General features: G+C 44.5%; 1 protein-coding gene across 2 annotated transcripts; it reads left to right on the forward strand.

Annotated features, from left to right (window-relative positions):
• The first annotated feature begins 386 nt into the window (after positions 1–386).
• On the forward strand, positions 387–27,350 carry ttc19 (tetratricopeptide repeat domain 19). 2 transcript variants are annotated; one of them, XM_083658834.1, is made up of 10 exons: positions 387–556; positions 3,079–3,170; positions 5,404–5,514; positions 6,350–6,388; positions 7,368–7,424; positions 12,580–12,641; positions 14,253–14,347; positions 18,964–19,127; positions 26,386–26,542; positions 27,042–27,350. In XM_083658834.1, exons 1-10 carry the CDS (start codon positions 421–423, stop codon positions 27,185–27,187), a joined length of 1,059 nt encoding a protein of 352 aa, XP_083514960.1. In that variant the 5' UTR covers positions 387–420; the 3' UTR covers positions 27,188–27,350. The 2 variants fall into 2 exon arrangements, with proteins under 2 accessions (XP_083514960.1, XP_083514961.1); XM_083658835.1 differs by having other exon boundaries at positions 432–560.
• The last annotated feature ends 393 nt before the right edge of the window (positions 27,351–27,743 follow it).

Consider the following 27,743-nt stretch of genomic DNA (forward strand, 5'->3'; position numbering starts at 1 on the left):
CTGTTTACATTTTAAAAACTGCGACAGTTGACACAACTTTAACACGACATGCACATCAAACTCTTGAGCTACTTCTGCTCTCACTCAGAATGTCAAAATATAAGCAATGTCATGTATAGTTTTTGAGATATTAACGTTTGTTTGGCACAACTCATACTATTAACTGCCGCGGGGTTCAGCATTTCTGGGTGTCAAGTGACGTCACGCTGATTCGTCCTATATACTACATATACATACATAGATACTGTACAATACATGATTCCACTTTGGAGAAGACATCAAACTCCAGTAGGTGGCGGTAATGCACAAAACTATGTTAAACCCCAGAAGAAGAAGACTCAGGACACACCACGTGACTTCCACTTTAAAGATGGCGGCCTCCTGTGCAGGTCGTGCGCTCCTCCGTCAGAGGCTTTTCAGATGTTTGTCGTCACAAAACACGCGCACCTTCTCCGTCGGCGGACATGTGAGGAGCGCGACTCTGACGTCACAGGCGGCTGCGGGAAACCGGCGGCGGGAGGCGCGCGGAGCTGCAGCGTTGTGGACTGCAGCCGCGGTAGGTGAGCAAAACACACCCACACGCACAGTTGTCAGTCAGACCCACCGTTGACGTCAGCAAGCTTGATCATTTTATGGATTATGAACTGCGCTGACGTTATGCACTTTGATGCGCGCGTTGAGACATTGAATGAATGAGGAAATAGGGTGTCTGGCTCAGTGCCCAATTCAGCCTCCCTCTTTTTGAAGCCTATGCGGAAATTGCATTCTTTCAAATGGCCAGTGGGGGGCGCAGTTTGTGTAGCACTCCCCAGGAACATGCATTCAACTCTATGAGAAACGAGCCAACTTCTCTCTCGGTCTATGTCTTAATAAATAAACACTTTCCAAATGAGTTTATGGTCTGAAAAAACAAATTTCAAGTCTTTTTCATGCTCTCACGTGCCCCATTTTCTGATTTATAGCCCCATTTCGAGGAAAATAGATGACAAACATCGGATAATAAGAACAGTAATACTTCAGACCGGTAGAGGCAGCAATGTGCCGCAAGGCATCTGGTCTGCGGAAAGTACACGAATAAGAAATTCGTTATAGGAGAATTTCGTTTTTTTTTTAACCTGGACCCATCTCCTGGCATTAATTATGATTTGACCACTCACCCAGCGATGTCCGTGGCGTTTCTGGCCGTCCTAGCGTTGTTTTGAGATAAATAGCGTCCAAGTCAGTTGTAAAATGGAGCTGATTTGGGGCCAAGTGTGAGCCTGTCTTTCCTGCATCTAAATAGCTATTTTTATTCCTGTTTTCCCCAAATATTGTCATAATGTGATCCCTCAACATCCACCAGAGTAATATTTCGCCCCAGGCCATTTCCTGGAGTCGCACAGGGATCAAATTACCTCAAACGTGATCTCGGTCACCAAGTCTCGTGAAGTCCCGCGATACTTTCCTGCCGACTGGCCAACGACAGGTAGGACGCTTTGCGGTGGTGGTTTTAGCGTAACCTATGTGGGGTTTGGCATAACCTTCGTTATTTCGAATCCCACATAGGTTACTGATGATATTTTAATAATGTTAGTCAAGTCAACTTTATTTATAGAGCACATTTACAATGACACAGGCCGATCAAAGTGCTTTACAGGTAAAAACACAAACATAAAGCAGGTACAAATGCACTAATCAGAAGCAAGGTGCAGTACAAAGTGCAATAAAACAAGTAATAATGATGGATAAAAGTTGAGAGACAATAAAAATAATAAAATTAGTAAATAAAAAGCGCAGAAAAAAACGGCTCAACTCGAGTTAAAAGCCAGGGAGAAGAGGGGCGTCTTTAGCAGGGACTTAAAAGAAGCTAGACTCTGGGCTGATCGGATAGCGAAGGGGAGGCTGTTCCAGAGCCTAGGGGCAGCAGCTGTGAAGGCTCTATCTCCTCTGGTCTTTAACTTTGTCCTGGGCACCTCCAGCAGCAGTTGGTCAGCGGACCTTAGGGCTCTGGATGGGGCGTGGTGGACCAGGAGCTCGGCGAGATAAGAAGGGGCTAGCCCGTTTAGTGCTTTAAAAACAATCAGCAGCCATTTAAAATCAATGCGTTGACGGACGGGGAGCCAGTGGAGAGATGCCAGGACAGGCGTGATATGGTCTCGCTTGTTGGTGCTAGTAACAAGATGGGCAGCTGCATTTTGGACCATCTGGAGATGACGGAGCAGCGACTGGTCAATGCCAACATAAAGTGCGTTACAGTAATCTAATCGATTGGTGATGAAAGCGTGGATCACCCTCTCTAGGTCCAGTCGAGAGAAATATGGTTTCGTCTTAGCTAAAAGTCTAAGTTGATAAAAGCTAGTTTTTACCACAGCCTTAAGCCTTCTTCTCTGTATTCAGACCCGAATTATAAACCGGAAACTGGAGTACGTTATAAAAGTTATAAATATAGTCACGTTATAAACAACTAACCAACGCTGGGGGTCCGTATGGAAACAGTGTTACTCGAAATGGTTAAAAGTTAAATCAATTTGGTCATTCAGTGGCGTTTTACTGCCATGTAAAGTAACTAACGTTAGCCGCTAGCATTAGCCACAGTAAGAGAGACAGGGCAAATTCGGAAACTCCCTCGGCAGCCGCTAGGGGCAGCCACCCCCTCTCCCCGTACTTCCGTGTAGTAATCCATTCAACCAATCAAGGATGAGCAGGAAGCGTGAGATATCCAGATTTATATATACAGTCCATGGTCTGGCTGACTGGCTCTTTAAAAGCTGCTTCACAATAAAACATCACAACAACGTTACATTTAAACTACAAGTCGCAAGACAGCAATATCGAGAAAAGCAATACAACAGTTTCTAAATACTGTAGAAGGTTCTGTCTTTGTTCCCAATCCCATGCTTGACAAATACAATTTGCAGCGAGGAAGATTCCCTTCCTGAAACATAGCTTAAGTTTCTCATAGTCATCCAACTCAAAGTCAACATAGATAGAGGACATTTGACTAAAGAGTACATCCCTTGCGTCATAAGATGTGTGTGTGTGTGTGTGTGTGTGTGTGTGTGTGTGTGTGTGTGTGTGTGTGTGTGTGTGTGTGTGCAGCCTTCTCCCTGTTCAGCAGCAGCGAGGAAGACCAGAGAGATGAAGGTGAGAAGAAAGAGGATGAGATGATCCTCCTACTGAAGAAGGCCAAGGTACGGCAACATCTCAGAGATCTAACATCTGCTCCTCTTCTTGAGGGCCACACAGAACAAAGAATAAACCATCAGTACAAACAGTGACAAAGAAATTAAAGAAATAGTAACCCAGCATTTCACATTAAGATCTAATGCAAACAAAGCATATGACAGAAGAAAAACAACACAAATAGTGTCATACTGTATATATATATATATCTATATATATATATATATATATCTATATATATAGATATATATATATAGATATATATAGATATATATATATAGATATATATAGATATATATATATCTATAGATATATATAGATATAGATATATATATATATATATATATATATATATATATATATATATATATCGCTGGCCATATGTTAGGTTCCAACCTAGCCTTGTTTTTCATCTGGCCGCATCCGGTGCATGTAAAAATGCCAGTGCACACACACCTTTATCTCTCTCTCTCTCTCTCTCTCTCTCTCTCTCTCTCTCTATATATATATATATATATAATGAAAAGAAAATGGAAGAATAAATAATTTACAAATAAAGTAGTGTAAAAAACACAGACCATATCTAGTCTCATATCACCATATTACCATATCCAAAACCTAAGACCATATCTAGTCTCATATCACCATATTACCATATCCAAAACCTAAGACCATATCTAGTCTCATATCACCATATTACCATATCCAACATCTAAGACCATATCTAGTCTCATATCACCATATTACCATATCCAAAACCTAAGACCATATCTAGTCTCATATCACCATATTACCATATCCAAAACCTAAGACCATATCTAGTCTCATATCACCATATTACCATATCCAACATCTAAGACCATATCTAGTCTCATATCACCATATTACCATATCCAACATCTAAGACCATATCTAGTCTCATATCACCATATTACCATATCCAACATCTAAGACCATATCTAGTCTCATATCACCATATTACCATATCCAACATCTAAGACCATATCTAGTCTCATATCACATCACCATATTACCATATCTGACATCTAAAGGTCCTTACACATCAAGAGCGATGCGAAAATACGGCACGAAATTGCGATGCGAGTTTTGACCCACCTGTCAATCACAGCCACAGATGTGTACACGTCGGAAGCGAATTTCTGAAAAATCGACCGTGATTCGAAAAAATAAATGCCGCAATAACGCTCAGCGAAACTTCGCCATTGGTATGCACGATTGCATTGACTGATATAGGTTCGGAAAATATTATTGACGTGCAAATTAATCGCAGGAAAAAAAACGCTCCCGATGTGTAAGGACCTTAAGGTCGCTTTCACATATAAGCTGGGGGACTCGGTGCGATTCGGGGGGGTGAAGTTGCAACATTTTTGCGATTTTCATTTGGTCTGGTTCTCTTTCACACAGCAATTTTCCACAAGTGCACCAAACTTTCTGAACAATGTCACATGGTCGTCTCGTCTATTGGACAGAATAGAGAAGGAAAATCTCCCCTCTCTTCAGCAGGCTTCTTGTCTGGCCGAGGGCTGACTGAACAACACAAGTGAATCCGCAAAACAAACCATGGAGCAACACCACCTGCGATATTGGGATTTCTGGTTTTACTTTGGTGTTACTATAAATATTTGACAATAATGTGCCCAATATGAGCAGCAGATGAGGCAGCAAGCTGTTGAACATTTCATTCTGCAGATGAGACGAGTAGCCTACGTACTGAAGGAGATAGCCGCAAGCTAGCTGTTGAGAAACGATGTGTTGTTATGACGACATAGCCTCTATGTCACGACGCGGCGCGCAGGTACTGTACACGTGTGCACGCCGCAGTGTTTGTTTTGCTCCATTCTACCATATTCTACTCATGATGCACTGCATGAGTGCATGAGATGCACTGGTGCTCTTGTGTTTAGTCCATTTTGCTTTCACACAACAAACGAACCGCGGCAGGGTTCACTCGGAAGCGAACCGAGACCCACGTTTTCAAGTGGACCAGAGTTCGTTTGTTTGTTCCGCCCCAGAGTTCGTTTGCGCTTTCACACCCCCCCAAGAACCGCACTATCCGAGGAAACGAACTCTGGCGCGGTTAAAGCGGACTAAACAGCTTATAATGTATGTGAAAGCGACCTAAGACTATATATCTAGTCTCATATCACCATATAGATATATTGCCCAGCCCTAGGCTACGGTAGACTTGTCTGTCTCACTGCCTGCCTGTCTGTCTCTCAGCTCAGTCTGTATCGGGGTCAGCTCCAGTCGGCCTCTAGCTTCCTGCACCAGGCGGTCGCTCTGGCTCACCAGACCCACAACAACCAGGCAATCATCTACACCTACAGCCTGGTAAACAGTCAGTAAACATCTACACCTACAGTCTGGTAAACAGTCAGTAAACATCTACACCTACAGCCTGGTAAACAGTCAGTAAACATCTACACCTACAGCCTGGTAAACAGTCAGTAAACATCTACACCTACAGCCTGGTAAACAGTCAGTAAACAGCTACACCTACAGCCTGGTAAACAGTCAGTAAACAGCTACACCTACAGCCTGGTAAACAGTCAGTAAACATCTACACCTACAGCCTGGTAAACAGTCAGTAAACAGCTACACCTACAGTCTGGTAAACAGTCAGTAAACAGCTACACCTACAGCCTGGTAAACAGTCAGTAAACATCTACACCTACAGCCTGGTAAACAGTCAGTAAACATCTACACCTACAGCCTGGTAAACAGTCAGTAAACAGCTACACCTACAGCCTGGTAAACAGTCAGTAAACATCTACACCTACAGCCTGGTAAACAGTCAGTAAACAGCTACACCTACAGTCTGGTAAACAGTCAGTAAACATCTACACCTACAGCCTGGTAAACAGTCAGTAAACATCTACACCTACAGCCTGGTAAACAGTCAGTAAACAGCTACACCTACAGCCTGGTAAACAGTCAGTAAACAGCAAATCAACATTTTGCCGAGTTCCAACCAGCTTTGTATCATTACATGTGTATAGTATATGCAAATGAACTATTGTGTACCTTCCCTCCATGTTTCCTGCACTGAGAATTCCTTGCTAATCTGCCAGCAGAGTTTCTGTCTCCTCTCTGTGACCTTTGACCTAACCTGTTCCTGTCTCCTCTCTGTCACCTTTGACCTAATCTCCTCCTGTGGTCTCCTCAGATGGCGAATCTGGCCTACGTCCAAGGTCAGCTGGACCAGGTGAGTCCAACCTACCAGGGCCATATAGAGCAGGGACTTTCAAAGTCTGAGAATGTGGGCCTTCCCCCAGACAAATCATGCCCCCCCTGGCTCATTTCATATGGGAACAAGATGATGTTATTTATCCCATAGACACTCAACATATGAGCCAAGATAGCCTCATATTGCTGTTTGACTTACTTCAGACTACAACAAATACATCAAAAGGTCTGTCTGAAGGCATATAGTAGTTTGACTCTGGGAAAGTGGAAAAAACTGTAGAATTCCCCAAAACGATTGTATCTCTGAACTATCTAATTAACCAAATCACACACACTTAGGCTATTCTATGAGATCTCCTCTTGATAACTAATGTAATAACTAATGTCGTATTTTTTTCATTTCCATTCACTGAGCCTGCCCTGAAAATGCTTTGAGCCCCCCTGGGGAGATATTATAACCCTGGATGTAGAACACAACACAACAGCCGAGAAACAGCTGGACAGAAATGTAGATGAAATCAATCTCACTGCATTAGAAGACCAGGAGACCATGTTGCATCCTTTTGAACACTAGATGGTACTACTAGACTCGATCATCTCTCATGATTAATACCCAATTGAGAGATTAATGCATAAGATATATTTTAAAAAGATAAAACAACACCAAAAGAAAAGATGGACAAAAAAATAGGCATAAAACCCCTGGAAATTCAGTGAGGTCAAAATGACCACCTAATAAACATGACCATATTTTCTTTACCTAAGGTATTGAATTTAACTTCAGGATTCCTGCATATACCCTGTGCGTAGTGATGAGTGTGATGTTTGTGGTGGAGGATCTGAGTCTGAACCAGGAGACGCTGTTATGTCCTTTGTAATATGAGCAGGGAGGAGTTTGACATTTGATCCAGAGACAGCAGACAGACACCAGGAGCTGAACTGCTGTTTCTCCAGCAGTCCTTGCTCATCTCCTCTTCCTCCTCCTCTTCCTCCTCCAGGCTGAGAAACTCTTCAAAGCAGCCATGAGCTTCATGCTGTCTGGAGGAATGCCAGAGGTGAGTGTGTGTGCGCCCACGTGCCTGTGTGTCATGTGTAGGGCTGGGTATCGCCACTGACTTCCCGATACGATACGATTCCGATACACAAGGTCCCAAGTCGATACGATTTCCGATACGATACGATACGATTCGATATCGATATTTTAGTTACAATACCAGTTTTGCTTTGATAATGGAAGAGATTCTCAAAGAACTAATGCTGTAAATTGTACAAGGAACCCTCTAACCTGGTGCATTATTAACTCATTGAGTGCCATGGATGAACATGTTCGTCATTTGGTTTAGTAACGTAGAGTGCCAAGGACGAACATGTTCGTCAATTGCGTTTTTTGACGGGGGGGGGGTCCATCGAAGCCAGATCTATGTCCTGTAAAATTTTGGGACATGTTGAATGTCTATAACCTATTTTACCGAGCCATTAGGTGGCGACAGTGCTCTCCAGATGACAGAAGTGTCAGGAATACAGCCTGACAAAGCCGTGATCAAAGACAAACCGCGCTCATGCTGCAGCCCAGAGCCATCATGTAGATGGCTCTGGGCTGCTTGCCAACAGCAATCAATCCGCGCACACAACTGCAGCTCCTCTGCCTGTCTGTCTGTCTGCATATAGTTTCTCAACACATTACCCACCAGAAAGGCAGCACCCAACGCCGAAGGGCCAACCCTTACCTGCAGTCGCGTTGGGCATTTCCTTGTTGCTGCTGTGAGCTGCCAGGAGCCGCGCGGCGCAAAAACAGAGGCTCCGAATAGACTTTGTGCGTGTGGGGAGGAGTTGGCAGCTGACTCGGGGAGAGGCGGGGAGAGGGGGGGGCAGGGGGGTGGGGCACGCATGCACCACAGAACTAAACCAGGTCACATCATCAGAAAATATTAGCTAGAGTCAGTGAATGTGCTTGAAATAATGCATTTCACAAAAGGCTGAATATCTCAGCTTCCTGATAGAAAAGCATATTTTTGCTGTTTTTGACATATCTTCTCCGGCTGATAACTAAAGAACGGAAAATGGTATCAATAAACTTTTTTTTGCTGATGATACAATAGAGTCTCCTTGTTCTTTTTGCGTGTTCGGTGTTTACATAGTAATATCACACAATATTCTGTGGGCCTCGAGAAATCACTGAAAACGCTCTGAAACTCTGGCACTGGGAGCGTCCGTTCTCCAAAAGTGGCTGGCACTCAATGAGTTAAACATATTAATATTTACATTAAGAATTGACCATAAAGCAAGCAGTTACATCATGTAATTATTTTTTATTTAAACATGACCAACAGTCATTCAACATCTTATCTTTCTTTACAGTCTTCTGTCTCTTTCTTTTTTTTTTTATATATATATATTTTATTTTACTTTTTCAGAACATAAAGAAAACAAAACAAGAACAGGAAAAAAGAAAAGAAAAGAAAAAACATATATACATACATTCAACATTACAATGCTACAAAATGTCAAAATGTGCTTACAAAACAATTAAAAAAAATATATATCTATATATATATACTGTGTAAAGGATCCAAAAGAAACTCAAATACCACTTTTAGCCTGATCAAAATAGGTCAAGAACGGGTCCCAAATAACGAAAAATTTCTTTAAGGAATTTGACCTCTGGAACCTAAGTCTCTCCATACGTATAACTGAGATCATGTCTGTCAGCCACAGCTGAAAAGAAGGTGGGGAGGAGGACTTCCATTCCTTCAAAATTAGTTTCTTGGCAACTGTCATTCCCTGTGTCAGAGATTGCTGGACGGCCGTTGGGAGGAGCAAAGAGGACTCCGAGCAGCCGAAGATGGCGAGCTCCGCCTCCAGTTGGAGGGCTATTTTGTAGGCCTTAGAGGACCAGTCAAATATCTTGGCCCAGAATCCTGATATTGAAGGGCAAAACCAAAAAGCATGGGACAGTGTGCCCTCCGACACCCGACACCTATCACATAGTGGTGAGACCGAAGGATATATCTTGTGTAGCCTATGCTTGGAGTAATGAAGACGGTGAGCAACTTTAAATTGGATAAGTTGATGTCTACTATTAACTGAGCAGAGCTGGACCACAGACAGACTCCTGTCCCATATGATTTCAGACAGATCCACACCAAGTTCCTCCTGCCACGCCTCTTTGATCCTCTCAGTGGGGGCCTTAATGCAATCGGCGAACAAACACACAAACCTAGAAATAAGATGCCTGGAGTTGGGAGGGCTTAACAAAACCTCAAAAAAAACATGTTCATCTGGGAGAACTTCAAAATTGCGAATCTTGGATCGGACATAATGTCTAGCTTGTATATATCTATAAAGATGTGTTTGGGGCAACTCAAATGCTCTCTTCAGAAGATCAAAGGATGCAAATTGGCCATCAATATACAGGTCACTGATGGAGACCAGCCCCTTTTCACTCCAGGCATGGCAAATTCTATCTGACCATGAGGGCAAAAAAGAATGATTAAAACAGATTGGTGTGTGAACAGAAACATCTGGTACATTCAAAACTTTCTTAACCTGATTCAGAATTCTGACAGAGTTTTTCACAACAAAACTCAAACCTTTCAAAGTCCCAGGCTCCTCTAGCTTAGAAAACAACATGGCTGGCAATGAGGACCTGGCGATAGAGCCAGCCTCCATTTTTAGCCACAGAGGGGCCCCGGGAGTTAAATTGCCAGGAGTTCCTTGTCGCCAAAACATCAGAGCCCTAACATTGGCAGCCCAGTAATAGTGCTTAAACACTGGTAAGGCCAGCCCCCCTGCAGACTTAGGTTTTTGCAGATGAACTTTAGAAATTCTATGGTTCTTATAATTCCAAATATAGGACAAAATTATGGAGTCCAGCTCTTTGAAGAAAGCCGATGTAAGAAAAATGGGGAGGCTTTGACACAAATAAAGGAACCTGGGAAGTGAAACCATCTTAATTGAGTTTATACGACCAATCATGGATAAAGGGAGGATTTTCCAGCTTTCTATACATTGTTTAAGTTTTGAAACAAAATCCCTAAAATTCAACTTAAATATTAGCTTAGGATCTCTGGGTATGGTCAAGCCAAGATAGGTGAGGTGGCCCTTTGCTAATTTGAATGGGAGACTCTCCAGGAACCCAGGAGTAAAGAGATCAGAGAGAGGCATAAAGTCACTTTTTGTCCAATTAATTGTGTATCCAGACAGCTTACCGAAGGAAGTGATTAGTTCTAGGAGAGGGGGGATAGATTTTTCTGAATTATGCAGGTATATTATTACGTCGTCGGCATACAAACTGATACGTGTCTCGACACCTCCGACCTCAAGGCCTGCAAGGCTTGCGTGACTACGTATTTTTAAGGCAAGGGGCTCAAGCGCGACGGCGAAGAGGGCCGGCGAAAGAGGGCAACCCTGCTGGACCGAACGAAATAATGGAAACCTGGTTGACTTGTCGCCATTTGTTATAACTGAGCATGCCGGACTCGCATATATAAGCTTTACCCAGGATATGAATGAATTACCGAACCCGAATCTGTGCAGTGACTCAAACATATACGGCCACTCAACCTGATCAAACGCCTTTTGTGCATCGAGTGACAAAATCGCAGCACCACTGGTCTTACTGTGATCCGCGTATATGGTGTTAAGGAGACGTCTGACATTGGAGAAAGAAAACCTACTCGGGATAAACCCTGTCTGGTCAGGATGAATAATAGATGACAAATGTCTATTTAACCGGGTCGCCAGCATTTTAGTGATTACTTTTCTGTCAAAATTTTGAAGCGCTATGGGTCTGTAGCTAGCCGGATCGGCTTCGTCCTTCCCCTTTTTTAAGATGAGGGAGATGTTGGCTTCATACAATGTTTTAGGCAAGATTTTGTCCTTCACCGAGTTAGATGCCATTCTGAGGAGGAGTGGAGCGAGAATGTTGCAAAATTTCTTGTAAAATTCAGCGCCAAATCCATCCGGGCCAGCTGCTTTGCCTGATGGGAATGACTTAATAGCAGATGTTATTTCCTCCAATGTAAAATCAGAGTCTAAGTCCTTTCTGGCATCATCACTAAGTTTGGGCATTTCCAGAGGGTCGAAAAAGTCACTCAAATCCGACTGGGCGGCATCACACTTAGATGAGTAGAGTTCACTATAAAACTCCGTAAAACGGTTATTTATCTCCTTAGGGTTAGTCAGCAGGGCGCCCCTTTTTGATTTAATGGAGAGGATTGATCTAGAAGCCTGAGCGCCCTTGAGCTGCCGCGCCAGGAGCCCCTCAGGCTTATCTCCCAATTCAAATTGTTTTTGCCTCAATTTTAAAAGAAGAGTGTTTATTTGGCCACCTAAGATGCAGTTATATTCATATTTTAATCTTAATATCTTATTATAATCGTCAGAGCATTTTGAAGCCTGATATACCACCTCAAGGGCGGAAAGGGCATTTTCGATCTCCAATAGCCGCCTCCGTCTTTCTTTTTTGGCAGTAGATTCATACGAGATTATGTCCCCACGAATAACTGCCTTTAAAGTTTCCCATAGCGTGGAATCTGAAACTTCACCATTATCGTTAAATTCCATAAACTGTTTTAATTTGGTCTCAATGTGTTCTGTCTCTTTCTTTACAGTCTGTGCTAAGGACCCCCTCGAAAACCAGATGGTTCATCTCAAGGAGTTTATCCTTCTAATACATTTGAATATGTCTTCTGTGAGAAGCCAAACAAATTTAGATTTCCACTATACAACAATCATTCAACAGCAGCATGTTGTAAACAGTGTTTCATAAAGTATAAACGCTTTGTAAATAAAATAGAATTAAATTAAATACAGCTCATGAACATTTCCAGTTCACAAACATTATAGTGCAAACAGATTTGAGGTCTGTACATCTGGCTCATGGTGCATGCACAATGCCTACAGTATTTATGTTTTTGTTTCAACTACAAACATAAATAAACGTCAACTTGAAACTATGTTTTAACTACCACACACAGCCTATAATATTATAGCCTATGTTTATTAAAAAAAAAAATATATATATATATATATTTTTTTTTTTTTTTTGTAAAATATCGATACTGGGATTTATGTATCGATACTTGCTCCTTCACATGAATATCGATTCAATATCGATATATCGATTTTTTTAACCCAGCCCTTGTCATGTGTCATGTGCGTGCCCGCGTGCCTGTGTGTCATGTTAACTGCTTTCCTGTGTGTTTCCAGGACGACAACGCCGTCATCGAGATGTCTCTGAAGCTTGCCACCATCTACGCTGGGCAGAACAAGTGAGAGAGTCTTTACTGTCACACCTCTTTTAATCACCAGATGTGTTTGTGCTGCAAGCCGCTTGAATGGTTTCTTTTCCTCCTGACCTGTCTTTGTTGCGTGTTGCAGACTGTGCAGTGAGGTAGGCGCGGCTGAATGGCTCTTTAAAGGGGAAATTCGTTCACCAGCAACCAGTGGCCAACAGATAACCAATAACCCAACAGACTGGGTGTTAAAGGAGAATTTCGGTTTTTTACACCACGGTCCTCATTTCCAGCTTAAAATATGATGTTTTACTCACCGAAATATGTTTGGCTTCATTCGGATGCCCACGGAAGATTTTGAGCTCCGAGTAGTCTCCTCAAACAGGCGAGAACGGGAGCCTGCGGCCAGTGCGGGGCATGCTGCACGCGCTCTCTAAATGACACTTTTTCTGTCAGATCACGGTTCATTATGGTTGTAAATATAATTATTTAGCTAATAGCTAGAAGCTAAGCTAACAACAACACAGCAGTCGGCGTTGATCTGCCCCGGATGGGGTTACAGTGCATATCTTCCCCCTTCTGTGGTTTCTCTGAAGAAGTGTGGTTTCACAGAGGGGGAAGATGGGCACTGTAACCCCAAAACCGAAATTCTCCTTTAATATTATTACAGACTGGGGACATTTATGAAGCCAGTCCTGAAATTTAATTCTCTCGAAAGGCCGGGAGAAGGGGAGGGATGGGGGGGGGGGGGGGGGGGGGGTGCACGTCATGGTCCGGAAGTGACGTCACGTACATTGGCCTCAATGGAAAAATGAGCCGACTTCTCTCTCGGTCTGTGTCTTAAATAAACATTTTCGAATGAGTTTATGGTCTGAATAAACAATTTCAAGTCTTTTTCATGCTCTCATGGGCTCCGTTTTCTAAATTATGGTCCCATTGCGAGTAAAAGAGGCGATAAAAAAAGACTAACTTTTGGAGCGAAGTTTCCTTGATTGACACCAGCCACAGCAAACCAGATGATCCCAACCACAGCACAGCCAGTTGCCAAGGCAGGCTAGCTAGCCTAGCAACGTAGCCATAGATTAAAAGTAAACTACTAGAAACAGTGTTATCTTTATGATCTTTTAATGATGTTAGTAGACACACGTAACAGTATCGATCCCTGTTATGAGGTCAGTTGATCAAAATAACACCTATATCGAAATCGGATTTTAGCGGACGGGCAGCGACCATACAGGCCGGGGCTTCAGAGCTGATCACCTGGACACATTTTACAGCGAAATTATCTGATAAACTGGTCTGTGGTGATCAGCTAATGTCTTCATAGCATTGTGATTATGATTTAATGCATTATGGAAGATAAAATGTTGGTTTACCATAATGAAAAGAATTCCCTACCATACATGTAAAGTGACGCTTCTGGGCAGTAGACCATTTGGGCATAACGTTATGTAATGTGAGAAAAAAAAGTGTCATGTGTGTGTGTGTGTGTAGCAGTAGTCTCATAGTGATGATGAAATATGTGCATGTATGGACAGTCTCATTGTAATGATGTAATGTGTGTGTGTGTGTGTGTGTGTGTGTGTGTGTGTGTGTGTGTGTGTGTGTGTGTGTGTGTGTGTGTGTGTGTGTGTGTGTGTGTGTGAGGGTGGAGCTGGCAGAGCACGGCTACAGGTTCTGCTCAGAGTCTCTGGAAGCCAAACTGGAGCAGCAGAGGGAGGTCCCAGCCAATGAGCAGACAGGTAGGAAACCACCAAACAGCTGACGAATCACAGTACACTAATGTGCTAATGCTAGCTGACCAGACCTACTGCTAACATGTGAGGTTCCTCAGAGCAGCAGTGATGTGTTCATTAGGAAAGTAATTGAAGGAAAGGAAGGAAGAAAAGTACCGTAAATTTCGGACTATAAGCCGCGGCTTTTTCCCCGTTTTTTGGCCCTGCGGCTTATATAACAGTGCGGCTTATCTATGGATTTTTTCGGGGGGAAAAAAAAAAAAAAAATGAATTCTCTCTTCTTTAGCACTCTTTCTAACTATAAATCCACTTCTGTTTTAATTTCCTCTCTTGCCCTCTTTTCACCACACCGCGGACACTGTGTGCACTGTAAAAAAAAACACAGGTGGTGTTGTGTTATGTTGTTTTGTTGAAATGTTAATAAATGGGAGCTTCCTCAAACAGCCATCTCTTTCCCGACAATCCCCTCTGTGCATGAACCCTTACATATGGTAATTAAACATTAAAACACAATTAAAAAAAAAAAACATTAAAACACCTGCGGCTTATAGTCCGGTGCGGCTTATATATGTAACAAACAGGCAATTTTGCTGCTGCGGCTTATACTCCGGTGCGGCTTATAGTGCGGAAATTACGGTAATTGAAATGATTTGACTTACATTAATTACAGGGGCGGCTGTGACTCAGGACAGGAGGTAGAGCAGGTCGTCCACTAATCGCTTTGGATAAAAGAGGTCGGTGGTTCCATTCCCGCCTCCTCCAGTCTGCATGTCGAAGTGTCTTTGGGCAAGATACTGAACCCCAAATTGCTCCTGATGGTGTGCCAGCACCCTGTGGGGCAGCAATTGCCGCCATCGGTGGTGCTATTAAAAACTTATTTTGAAATCTGATATTGGAATGGAGTTATCTAGTGCAGTGGTTCTCAAATGGGCGTCCGGGGACCCCCAGGGGTCCGTGGCACTTTGCCAGGGGGTCCGCAAAAAGCTTTCAAGAAAATAAAAATAAAACCTTTTTTTTTTTTTTTTTTTTTTTGCAAAAGCTTTATAGTTCAATAAAAATGTATGCTTTAAATCTAAAATGGTTCATGGATTACATTCTAATCTAACAAACCTATCAATTTAAAAGTCAAGCACATTACCGTGGAAACAATTAAGCTTAGCCGAAAATCACAAATCAGAATGAGGGGGTCCCCGGTATATTTTCTATCTTGTAAGGGGTCCTCGGCTGCAAAACATTTGAGAACCTCTGATCTAGTGTATTGAATACCCCCCCCCCCCCCCCCCCCCCCGATTTTTTTATCCCCCATTAGTGCTAATTTTAATTTATTTATCCTGGTTGCTGCTCCACCCTCTGTCAATCTGGTTGGAGCTGAAACTGGCTCCATGCTTCCTCCGAGACATGGGCAGTAGCCAGCTGCTTCTTTTCACCTGACAGGGGAAGCGTCACCGGTAGGACATAGCACATGGGAGGATCACGATATTCCAACGAGTTCCCCTCCGTCCGAACAGGCGCCCCTAACGACCAGACTCCACTTCAGCGACCAGGATATTGCATGTTTTGGTGTGGGGTTCCTATATGAAGGAAACCCCCAGGGGGCACGGGGAGAACATGCAAACTCCACTCCTTTTGACGACCCAACCCGGGCGGCAGGCACTCGAGGACATGCGGACGGGCACGCACTCCTTCAGCGCTCACAGCGTCCCAGGTGGGAATCGAACCCAGGACCTTCTAGCTGTGAGGCGACAGCATTTACCACTGCGCCACCATGCCCCCGTTTATTGATTAGCTTTGCTTCACTTAATTTCGGCGCATCGACGCACATTATTCAAGTCGACGCAATTACATAGTCGGTGACGTTGACTACGTCGATGCATCGGGATAGCCATACCTGCCTGGTTGGTCCTCAGAGGAGCAGCAGTGACGTGTTCTCCTGGTTGGTTCCTCAAAGGAGCAGCAGTGACGTGCTCTCCTGGTTGGTCCTCAGAGGAGCAGCAGTGACGTGTTCACCTGGTTGGTTCCTCAGAGGAGCAGCAGTGACGTGTTCACCTGGTTGGTCCTCAAAGGAGCAGCAGTGACGTGTTCTCCTGGTTGGTCCTCAGAGGAGCAGCAGTGACGTGTTCACCTGGTTGGTCCTCAAAGGAGCAGCAGTGACGTGCTCTCCTGGTTGGTCCTCAGAGGAGCAGCAGTGACGTGCTCTCCTGGTTGGTCCTCAGACGAGCAGCAGTGACGTGCTCTCCTGGTTGGTTCCTCAGAGGAGCAGCAGTGACGTGTTCACCTGGTTGGTCCTCAAAGGAGCAGCAGTGACGTGTTCTCCTGGTTGGTCCTCAGAGGAGCAGCAGTGACGTGTTCACCTGGTTGGTCCTCAAAGGAGCAGCAGTGACGTGCTCTCCTGGTTGGTCCTCAGAGGAGCAGCAGTGACGTGCTCTCCTGGTTGGTCCTCAGACGAGCAGCAGTGACGTGCTCTCCTGGTTGGTTCCTCAGAGGAGCAGCAGTGACGTGTTCACCTGGTTGGTCCTCAGAGGAGCAGCAGTGACGTGTTCTCCTGGTTGGTTCCTCAAAGGAGCAGCAGTGACGTGCTCTCCTGGTTGGTCCTCAGAGGAGCAGCAGTGACGTGCTCTCCTGGTTGGTCCTCAGACGAGCAGCAGTGACGTGCTCTCCTGGTTGGTTCCTCAGAGGAGCAGCAGTGACGTGTTCACCTGGTTGGTCCTCAGAGGAGCAGCAGTGACGTGCTCTCCTGGTTGGTTCCTCACAGGAGCAGCAGTGACGTGTTCACCTGGTTGGTCCTCAGACGAGCAGCAGTGACGTGCTCTCCTGGTTGGTTCCCCAGAGGAGCAGCAGTGACGTGTTCACCTGGTTGGTCCTCAGAGGAGCAGCAGTGACGTGCTCTCCTGGTTGGTTCCTCAGAGGAGCAGCAGTGACGTGTTCACCTGGTTGGTCCTCAGAGGAGCAGCAGTGACGTGTTCACCTGGTTGGTCCTCAAAGGAGCAGCAGTGACATGTTCTCCTGGTTGGTCCTCAAAGGAGCAGCAGTGACATGTTCTCCTGGTTGGTCCTCAGAGGAGCAGCAGTGACGTGTTCTCCTGGTTGGTTCCTCAGAGGAGCAGCAGTGACGTGTTCACCTGGTTGGTTCCTCAGAGGAGCAGCAGTGACGTGTTCACCTGGTTGGTCCTCAGAGGAGCAGCAGTGACGTGTTCACCTGGTTGGTCCTCAGAGGAGCAGCAGTGACGTGTTCACCTGGTTGGTCCTCAAAGGAGCAGCAGTGACATGTTCTCCTGGTTGGTCCTCAAAGGAGCAGCAGTGACATGTTCTCCTGGTTGGTCCTCAGAGGAGCAGCAGTGACGTGTTCTCCTGGTTGGTCCTCAGAGGAGCAGCAGTGACGTGTTCACCTGGTTGGTTCCTCACACGAGCAGCAGTGATGTGTTCTCCTGGTTGGTTCCTCAGAGGAGCAGCAGTGACGTGTTCACCTGGTTGGTTCCTCACACGAGCAGCAGTGACGTGTTCTCCTGGTTGGTTCCTCAGAGGAGCAGCAGTGACGTGTTCACCTGGTCGGTCCTCAAAGGAGCAGCAGTGACATGTTCTCCTGGTTGAAAGGAGCAGCAGTGACATGTTCTCCTGGTTGGTCCTCAGAGGAGCAGCAGTGACGTGTTCTCCTGGTTGGTTCCTCACACGAGCAGCAGTGATGTGTTCACCTGGTTGGTTCCTCAGAGGAGCAGCAGTGATGTATCTTCTTCTTCTAATGGCTTTCCAGCAGACTGGATGCCTTGCGACCAGTGTTGGGCAAGTTACTTTCAAAATGTAATATACTACATATTACTAGTTACTTTCATTTGAAAGTAATATGTTACTTTACAATATTACTTTCGGTGTAGAGTAACTTGTTACTTATTACACTACTTTTGCATTACTTTTACCAAAACAACAGCAGCAGCAGAATGAAATTGCAGCCCCGGAACCATCCCGAAAAATAATTTCAATCGCCTTGAAGTCAGTGTAAACCATCCAAAATTCTAAATGTTATTCTTTTCCTTTGTTATTGTCATCTATAGTGGGGGGTTTTGCATAAAAACACACAGTTTGATTAGGAAATGATTGTATCTTTTTTAAATATGTGCTTTGATTTAATAAAATGTAACTCAATTTGTAACTTGAGTTACTTGACAAAGTAACTGGTATAATATTACTGAAATCCTATAAGTAATAAGTTATATTACTGAGTTACTGCTAAAAGTAATATATTACATGTAATATGTTACTTTTGTAATGAGTTACCCCCAACACTGCTTGCGACACATTGCTGCCTCTCACAGTTGGATGGTCTCATTCTAGACCTGGTTCTTCTTCATCTTTCAAGTTTCCGGTGTTTCTCACACCTCCTCAATCTTGGCTGTGGCGCCTCGTCTCATGTTCCTCCGCTCCTCATCCCTCCTGAGCAATGTACCTTCACATTCGTGAAGGGGTCCTCCGTTAATAGAGATTTCAGCCCAGGGGCGAAAGCCATCGTCTGGTTCCTTCGCAGTGAGGTATGTTCTCCTGGTTGGTTCCCGAGAGGAGCAACAGTGACGTGTTCTCCTGGTTGGTCCTCAGAGGAGCAGCAGTGATGTGTTCTTCTGGTTGGTTCCTCAGAGGAACAGCAGCAGCAGTGGAAGGAGACACGCCTCCTGCTGGGTCTGGTTATGGACTCGCGGGCCAGGTACCGAGCCTCCTCCAGGCAGCTGACGCTAGCCAGCCAGGACTACCAGACCGCCCTGAACATCTGCAGAGAGGAGCAGGGGGAGAGCCACCCACAGGTACCACACACAGACACCACTATTGGCTCATTTCCACCACATATAACAGCACAGTACAGCTCTACTCGATCTGGTCTTACTCGGCTCTACTTGATATAGACTCTGTTTCCATAGCAAATTTACTCGCCTCCGCCCACACCTGGTTGTCATAGCGACCGCATATCTGCCCTCCGCCCATAGCCGAAGTAGGCTATAACGTATAACGTTAAAATTAAATCCATACACATAACTTTTAAACTGATTATGAAATACTGGTGCCTCTAAATGACCTACAGTGTACATGGGCAAATGTGACAATCGGCTAGGAGAATGGATATCACTTTCTTGTTACTCAAACTCACATGCATGCGCTGCGCGGGGACGGGAGAGGAGCTACGGGGAGAAAGGAAGCCTCTACCCCGGCGGCCTCTCAACAGGCAAGACCGCGGCTTCGCTAAACCCCCGCCTGTGGCCTAGCAGACTTTTTCTCTCTCAAAACAATTGAAAACCACCGTCATGTTAAAGGCGCAAGGCGATCGATTTTATTTCACCAGAGCCGAAGGCAGCAACACAAAAGAAATAACTTCTGGAAATAACAGAAGCCCCACTAAACTGGTATGCAGCATTGACAGTAGATGCCTACAGTAAATTACAGTAATTCTGAACCCGGGTCCACAGCGCTGGAACCTCAACAAAGCAGGGACCAAAAGCAGCACGACTCAACCCCGACTCAACCCGGGCTGTCCACGCTTTTGATCGGTGGAATGAGACAAAAAAGCGAGACGAGCTGTGCGGGGCCGCGTTGATACCAGCGGTGGAAATGGGCCATTTGACCAGTATGACCTAGCCTGGTTTCCAGCCCCTATGAATCGCAGTTTTCAACATTCTTTGCCCCCATGATGACGTTCACTGCATCGACGACAACAGTGTGTTATTGTTGGACATCCTTAACCGTCGGGGACGATATTGTTTGTCGTTTTTGCCATGTGTTGTCGAGCACTCAGCCCCCCAGGCTACCTGTTTGTCCCCTGTCCTTCCTGTTTGTCCCCTGTCCTTCCTGTTTGTCCCCTGTCCTTCCTGTTTGTCCCCTGTCCTTCCTGTATTGGTTTGTGGAGACATTTGACAGCCTCTTTCACCTGATCTTCCATAAGAGTCACAAACGGACAAATGACAACAACAAGAGGATGATTTGGCATCTCTGTAGCCACCAGAGGAGCGAGCAGGTAAATTAAGCTCATACCAAAGCCGGTGAGAAGCCGTGCAAATACATCCTGACCTCTTCAAAAGCCCTTTAAACACACAGATTGTTCCTGTTTTAGTTCATGAATGTGATTAAGTTTAAAGGAAGGCTTTGCCAATTTTCATCCCGCATTGTATCATTAAGATCTTGGTAATATAAGCAGATGGACAGTAGGGCTGTGGCGATTCACTTATCTCCCGATTCGATACTATCACGATTCTTGGGTGCCGATTCGATTTATATTGCGATTCTTAAGTATTGCGATTCTACGATTATTGCGATTCGATATTACGATTTATTGCGATTTTTGTTTATTTTTTTCTTTTATTTTTTCAGTTTGTTTGCTTTTTTACACTAGATTAGAACATGGGAAAAGTTGAATCATACACTAGAGACTGTATATTATATATCATGAGTAGGGCTGGGCGATATAGTTAAAAACAGGGGCGGACTGGGATCATAATTCAGGCCGGGCATTAGATACCAAGCAGGCCAGGCCGATATGGGCCAACGCGCGTGAAATTTGGGCCGTTTGAAGCCAGATTTGGGCCGTTTGAAGTCCAATTTTACAATGAGATGCACCCACTTTAACCCTGAAGTGTAATTATTACTTCAGACTAACTAATAAAGTAATAAAACCACTAGTAAACCAGTAGGCGGCGCCTAGCCTGCTGTTCAGTAGGGGTGGGAATCGCTGAGTAGCTCACGATACGATATCGTCACGATACTTGGCCCTCGATAACGATATATCACGATACTGCGATACTGCGATATATTGGAAGACGATACATCACGATACCTGTGTAACAAGTGAAAAAAATACCTCTGAAGGCAAAAAATCATGTATTATGCATTTATTAGCAGAATTGACATGAACTCTCTGAGTTCACTCACTCATACCATTTTCGATACCACGGAGGAAAAGTTACACATTAAGTCTTTTTATTATTACTATTAAAACAAGAAAACCTATATAACCTACCTACCTACCTATATAATTTCTAAAAGTAGATATTAATGATCAAACATTTCCATTCATGTAGCCTACAGTAGTTATGTTTTTGTTTCAACTACAAACATAAATAAAGTCAACTTGAAACTATGTTTCAACTACCACACACAGCATAATATTTTAGCCTGTTTATAAAAAAAAAAAAAAAAAAAAAAAAAAATAATTAATAAACATATCGATACTTGGCGCCAGTGTATCGATAACGTATCGCGGGTGGAAATATCGCGATAACGTGGGTATCGATATTTTGTCCCACCCCTACTGTTCAGTGAGTGGCCTGACTGCAAGCACCCAATCTTTTTTTTTTTTTTTTTTTTTTTTTTATTTGCGATTATCGATTCTGGAATAAAAGATCGATCCAAAAAATCGTGACATTAAAAATCGCGATACTTAGGTGAATCGATTTTTTCCCCCACCCCTAATGGACAGTGCTTTCCTTCTCTATATGTTTTCTGCATCGAGAAATTCCTGTTTGTGTTTGTGTGTGTCTGCAGAAACTCCGCCCCCCGCCAGCTGGTATGGGTCATTAACCCTCGTTAAGGCTCTCCATGCCATTCTCTGTGATGTGTACATACAGAACCAGTACAAATAAACAATCTGAAGTTGGAACAGCTGCCCTTGAGCAGAACATCTGTTCACTTCCTGCAGAACGTAAAGGCTGTCCATCTGCATTTAGACGTTTTAACTTGACAAACATTCTAAATATCCCCCAGCTTGCAGTGTTTGGGTTAGGGTTAGGGTTACAGCTTGCAGTGTTTGGGTTAGGGTTAGGGTTACAGCTTGCAGTGTTTGGGTTAGGGTTAGGGTTACAGCTTGCAGTGTTTGGGTTAGGGTTAGGGTTACAGCTTGCAGTGTTTGGGTTAGGGTTAGGGTTACAGCTTGCAGTGTTTGGGTTAGGGTTAGGGTTACAGCTTGCAGTGTTTGGGTTAGGGTTACAGCTTGCAGTGTTTGGGTTAGGGGTACAGCTTGCAGTGTTTGGGTTAGGGTTAGGGTTACAGCTTGCAGTGTTTGGGTTAGGGTTACAGCTTGCAGTGTTTGGGTTAGGGTTACAGCTTGCAGTGTTTGGGTTAGGGTTACAGCTTGCAGTGTTTGGGTTAGGGTTACAGCTTGCAGTGTTTGGGTTAGGGTTACAGCTTGCAGTGTTTGGGTTAGGGTTACAGCTTGCAGTGTTAGGGTTAGGGTTACAGCTTGCAGTGTTTGGGTTAGGGTTACAGCTTGCAGTGTTTGGGTTAGGGTTACAGCTTGCAGTGTTTGGGTTAGGGTTACAGCTTGCAGTGTTAGGGTTAGGGTTACAGCTTGCAGTGTTTGGGTTAGGGTTACAGCTTGCAGTGTTAGGGTTAGGGTTACAGCTTGCAGTGTTTGGGTTAGGGTTAGGGTTACAGCTTGCAGTGTTTGGGTTAGGGTTAGGGTTACAGCTTGCAGTGTTTGGGTTAGGGTTAGGGTTACAGCTTGCAGTGTTTGGGTTAGGGTTAGGGTTACAGCTTGCAGTGTTTGGGTTAGGGTTAGGGTTACAGCTTGCAGTGTTTGGGTTAGGGTTAGGGTTACAGCTTGCAGTGTTTGGGTTAGGGTTAGGGTTACAGCTTGCAGTGTTTGGGTTAGGGTTAGGGTTACAGCTTGCGGTGTTTGGGTTAGGGTTAGGGTTACAGCTTGCAGTGTTTGGGTTAGGGTTAGGGTTACAGCTTGCAGTGTTAGGGTTAGGGTTACAGCTTGCAGTGTTTGGGTTAGGGTTAGGGTTACAGCTTGCAGTGTTTGGGTTAGGGTTAGGGTTACAGCTTGCAGTGTTTGGGTTAGGGTTAGGGTTACAGCTTGCAGTGTTTGCTAGTACAATAACTGACAGGAAATGAGGTAGGTTTCAAACTCTTGCCTAACAACACAATTCCGTGAAAACGTCTATATTACCCACTTTGTAATGATACAAAGCCTTCCATATTTAGGACTGACAAAATGGCTCAATCTAGCTTCCTATCATCCACTTCCTTTTCTGCCGCCAGTGCTGCTGCCATGTTGGTTGTTGTTGTTGCTGCTGTGCATGGCATCATCAGTCCCGTCCAGAGCCGTGTAGATAGAAGAGTCCCGACATCTCCGTTCACTCCAATGGACCACTTCTTTACTCTCAAGAGTTCCAGGAAGTAAGGTCCTGGATTAAGCAGCACTGTGGAGTTGCAGCAAAATAGACAGTTTGTGTTGTACTCTGAAAGGGTTTTTCATCCCTTGAATCAATTGTACATTATCAGCTTTATTTTAGCATGCAAAAGTAGCGCGAGACCCATTCCTGGCTGTTCATTGGCTAATGAGTCTCGCATTTTGGTCCTCCGCTGACGCCACTCTCTCTCTAGAGGACACTAGTCCCGTCTACATCAACCAGCCAATCAGGACATCTCGGAGAGTATCTGTCCCAAATAACTGCCAGTGGATAGGCTTGCATCCAGACCCATATGAAACACACATTTTAACACGTTGAGTGCCATGGACGAGATATCTCGTCTTACATAATCCAACCGTTGAGTGCCAAAGACGAGATATCTCGTCTTACATAAACATTTTTTTTTTTTGACGGTGGGACATCAATCAACCCCTTTTACGTCTTCTATATCAATATTGGAGGAAGAGAATGTGTATAATCTATTTTACCGACCACTAAGTGGCGACAGTTCTCTCCAGACAGAGAGAAAGCCACAGCCACGGGTCCGCTGGAGAAAGCCAGTCTAATTTTCAAGGAAATAGCTGGGCGAAAACTCTTTCGATTTCACACACACACACACACACACACACACACACACGCGCGCGCGCGCGCGCGCTCGCGCGCACACACACACACTCGAGTACCTTTGCGCATAAATAAGACCAGAATCGCAAAAGCTTCTTCAAAGCTCTCAGCCGACACCTCAAGAAACGAACGAGCCAGTTTTACAGTCCAGACTGCCCGAGAGCGGCCGCGGAGCCTCCTCCCTCCGCAGCACAGACGGAGGGAGGAGTTTGGAGACACACACACACTCTCTCTCTCTCTCTCTCTCTCTCTAGTCCCGAGAGAGAGAGAGAGGAGAGAGAGAGAGAGAGAGAGAGAGAGAGAGAGAGAGAGAGAGAGAGCACACAGAGTGGGAGACAGACACGCTGTGGGGGCAAAGAACGGACAGAGATCTCTTCCTCTCAGAGCCGCGGAGCAACGCGCGAACACACACACACACACACACACACACACACACACACACACACACACACACACACACACACACAATACAGTATACAGACTTGCCCAAGGGCACCCATAATCACAGGCACGTGAGGTGGTTCTAAAAATCCATTTATCTCTAAACTCTCTGAAAATCTCTGAAACCATGCTGTACTCAACGGCTAATATCTACATAACTACTAACTCTGCAAACTAACTCTTTTAGACAGAGAAAGCACACATTCTATTAGTTCTTTTTAGATGATTGGTGTTCACGAAGTCTTAACAGAAAAGAATCCTCGGCTCTTGTAAAATGAGCCAGAATCCTCAAAAAAAAACCTGGCACAACTTACCTACAGGATTGAAAAAACGGCTGGCACTCAATGTGTTAAGAGTGCTAAAAACTGCAATTTGTAGGGGCTAATCATCCAGTGTGACCTCAGGAAGACAGTTGACTGAACCCAGAGCCATTGAGATAGTAAGAGTTGCATCATCTCCATTCACTCCGATAGACACTGCGCAGCACGTCACAGTTGGAAAACCACGCCCACCGGTGGGGAAACCTGGATCGCTAGTTCAAAGGAAAAAGATTTGGAGCCTGACAAGGTTTTTCCTGTTTTCAAGTAGACAAATCTGTCAACGAATTATTTCAGCACACTGCCTCTGTCAGAGAGGAGAATGTATATTGAAAAAATTAATGGGCTCCATCAATGTCCTTTTTCATTAATGTTACTCCAATAAAACTGGATATAAATGATCCCACACAGCAGCCTGATGTGAAATACTTCAACATTTACCGATAACGTTAATTAATTTAATCACCAGGTAGGTAAGATAATCTATATATTGATATTTATTCATTTCACTTCATATTTAAAAATCTGAAATACAGCTATGCTTTTCAGCCTGACATACATTGCTGTTAAAGTGGATTGATGCGAATTTTGTACCCTGTGTCGCCTACTGGCAGTCAAAACAGAGCAAAATATCCTGAGACCCATCACACATGAACGCAATCAACGCAACTCATCTCTTTTATAGAGAGGAACTGGTTCAGTCCTCCCTCTTTGCAGCCTAGATCCACATTCTTCTTCTCAGCGGCTTTCAGTGTTTCCCCTAGAAACATTTTCAGGCCTCGAGGGATTTCCAAACGTACCCCAACCACAACGGTGGGGGTCGTCGCTGGCGACGCTAAACTTTTAGCTAACCTGTTCGCATCTATGTTCGCAATGGCATCCCAAGTATCATCATACTATTATGGGATGCGATGCGAACAGTTGTATTATGGGATGTGCGTTTCCCAGGCACGTTGACATGTTTTGACACGTTGACGCGTGACACGTTGACATGTTTTGGAACAGGGTTAGGGTTAGCTGCACGCTGGCACAATGCTCCTAAAAGCAAAATGCTTATTGTTTTGAATGATTTGGCATCTTCTATTACTGTCAACACCAGTATTGTTGTATTGTAATAATATGTCATAAAGGTTTATTAAAAATTTGGGGAGAGCAGAAAACAAAACAAAAAACAAAAGAGTTTCAGCAGAATGGACCGTTTGAAAGGGTAAGATGTTTAAATAATCAAATTGTCAACTTATTGACAATTATCAACTTTATTTTATGCATTCAAACGTCCCACCGCGTACTTCCTGGAACTATCCTTGGAACTAGATAGAATGGAGCTCATATCGTCATATCGTCATATCGTCATATCGTCACGTGAGTCACGTGACGATCAAGAATTTTGGACTTTCGTTGGCGTGACTCTCTCTTCAATGGCTCTGACTGAACCGCCTATCATGAATATTGATGCCGTCACCTGATTGGTGGTGACTGTGATGTCATGTTTCTCCTGTCAGACTCTGGTGCTGATGAGCGACCTTGCCACCATCTTGGATCTGCAGGGTCGCCATGACGATGCCCTGCAGCTGGTGGAGCGAGCCGTGGATCTGAGTGCTGGACACCCCGACCGACATGTGCTGCTAGCTAACAAAGCCGGCATCCTGCTGCACACAGGTCAGTATTAACTGTGGCTAACGTTAGCCGCTAGCGATCTGTAGCTAACCATTAGCAGCTAGCGAGTTTCTTCACATTTGGCTTAAACGTCAAAGTCTGGACAGACATGGATGTCGACTGCTCACTTGATGGCGGAGGCATATATCCGCCGTGCGGTCGTTCTAGTTTCCTCAGAATTCTAACTTTATTCTCAGACTTAAACTCAGAACTCAAATAAATGTTTCACATGTGGCCCTAATCTTCCATAGTTTTAAATTGTGTAATAATAATAATAATAATAATAATAAGGCGACCCCATTTGAATGTTGGGAACCACTGAGCTAACATTTAGCAGCTAGCAATCTGTAGCTAATGTTAGCAGCTAGCGATCTGTACCTACCCGGGTCTAACCAACTAGTAGCGCTTACAGTGCTACGCCTGCTGGTGTGACAATAATTCTGTGTCTCTGTGTGTGTGTGTGTGTGTGTGTGTGTGTGTGTCTCGGTCTCTCTCTCTCCAGGCCGGCTGCAGGACTCGGTGTCTCTTTATCAGGAGGCTCTCTCCCTGGCACGGGAGGCTGGAGATCAGGAAGCTGTGGAGCAAATCCAGGAAGGACTGACAGAGGTGAAAAAGAAGAAGGAAGAGAAGGAGGCTGCACATGAGTGAGACAGACAGGCAGATGTTGTGTCCTCTCTGTTTATGGTCTTCCGTTTCAAACTGAAACATGTTTTGTGTTTGTTTATATGTTCAGTGTATAAAGCTGTCATTTGACCTGTGGGAAAGTTACTTTGTTGTTTTGAGCACAATAATAATAAAGTATTGATCGGTTGATTGGTGGGTCAGACTGATATCATTGGCCGGTCAGACCCTAAAAAGGGAACACTGTTACTTGTGCTGTAGTGCAGACAAAGAGTATTGAAGGCAGGCTCTTGTGCTTTTTTGTCAACAGCGCCATGATGTTGCAGTGGAACAAGCTATTAGCCTTCAGTTCTTATTGATGTAAGATCGTTGGTGCAGAATCAGATGATGTGTGAATATACAGCAGGCGCTCATTACGTTAGAATGTTTGAAATAGAACCACCCACCGTTAAACAGCTAAAAACACTGACAGGAGGGGGGGCGGGGTTTAAGATGAAGGTGAAATATCAGGGTAAGCCAGAAGTTCCCAACCTTTTTTGGCTTATGACCCCACTTTGATGTCACAAAAATCTATTGTGGCTCT

The sequence above is a fragment of the Poromitra crassiceps genome (genome assembly GCF_964638095.1).
Source record: "Poromitra crassiceps genome assembly, chromosome: 23".
Classification (NCBI taxonomy): Eukaryota; Metazoa; Chordata; class Actinopteri; order Beryciformes; family Melamphaidae; genus Poromitra; species Poromitra crassiceps.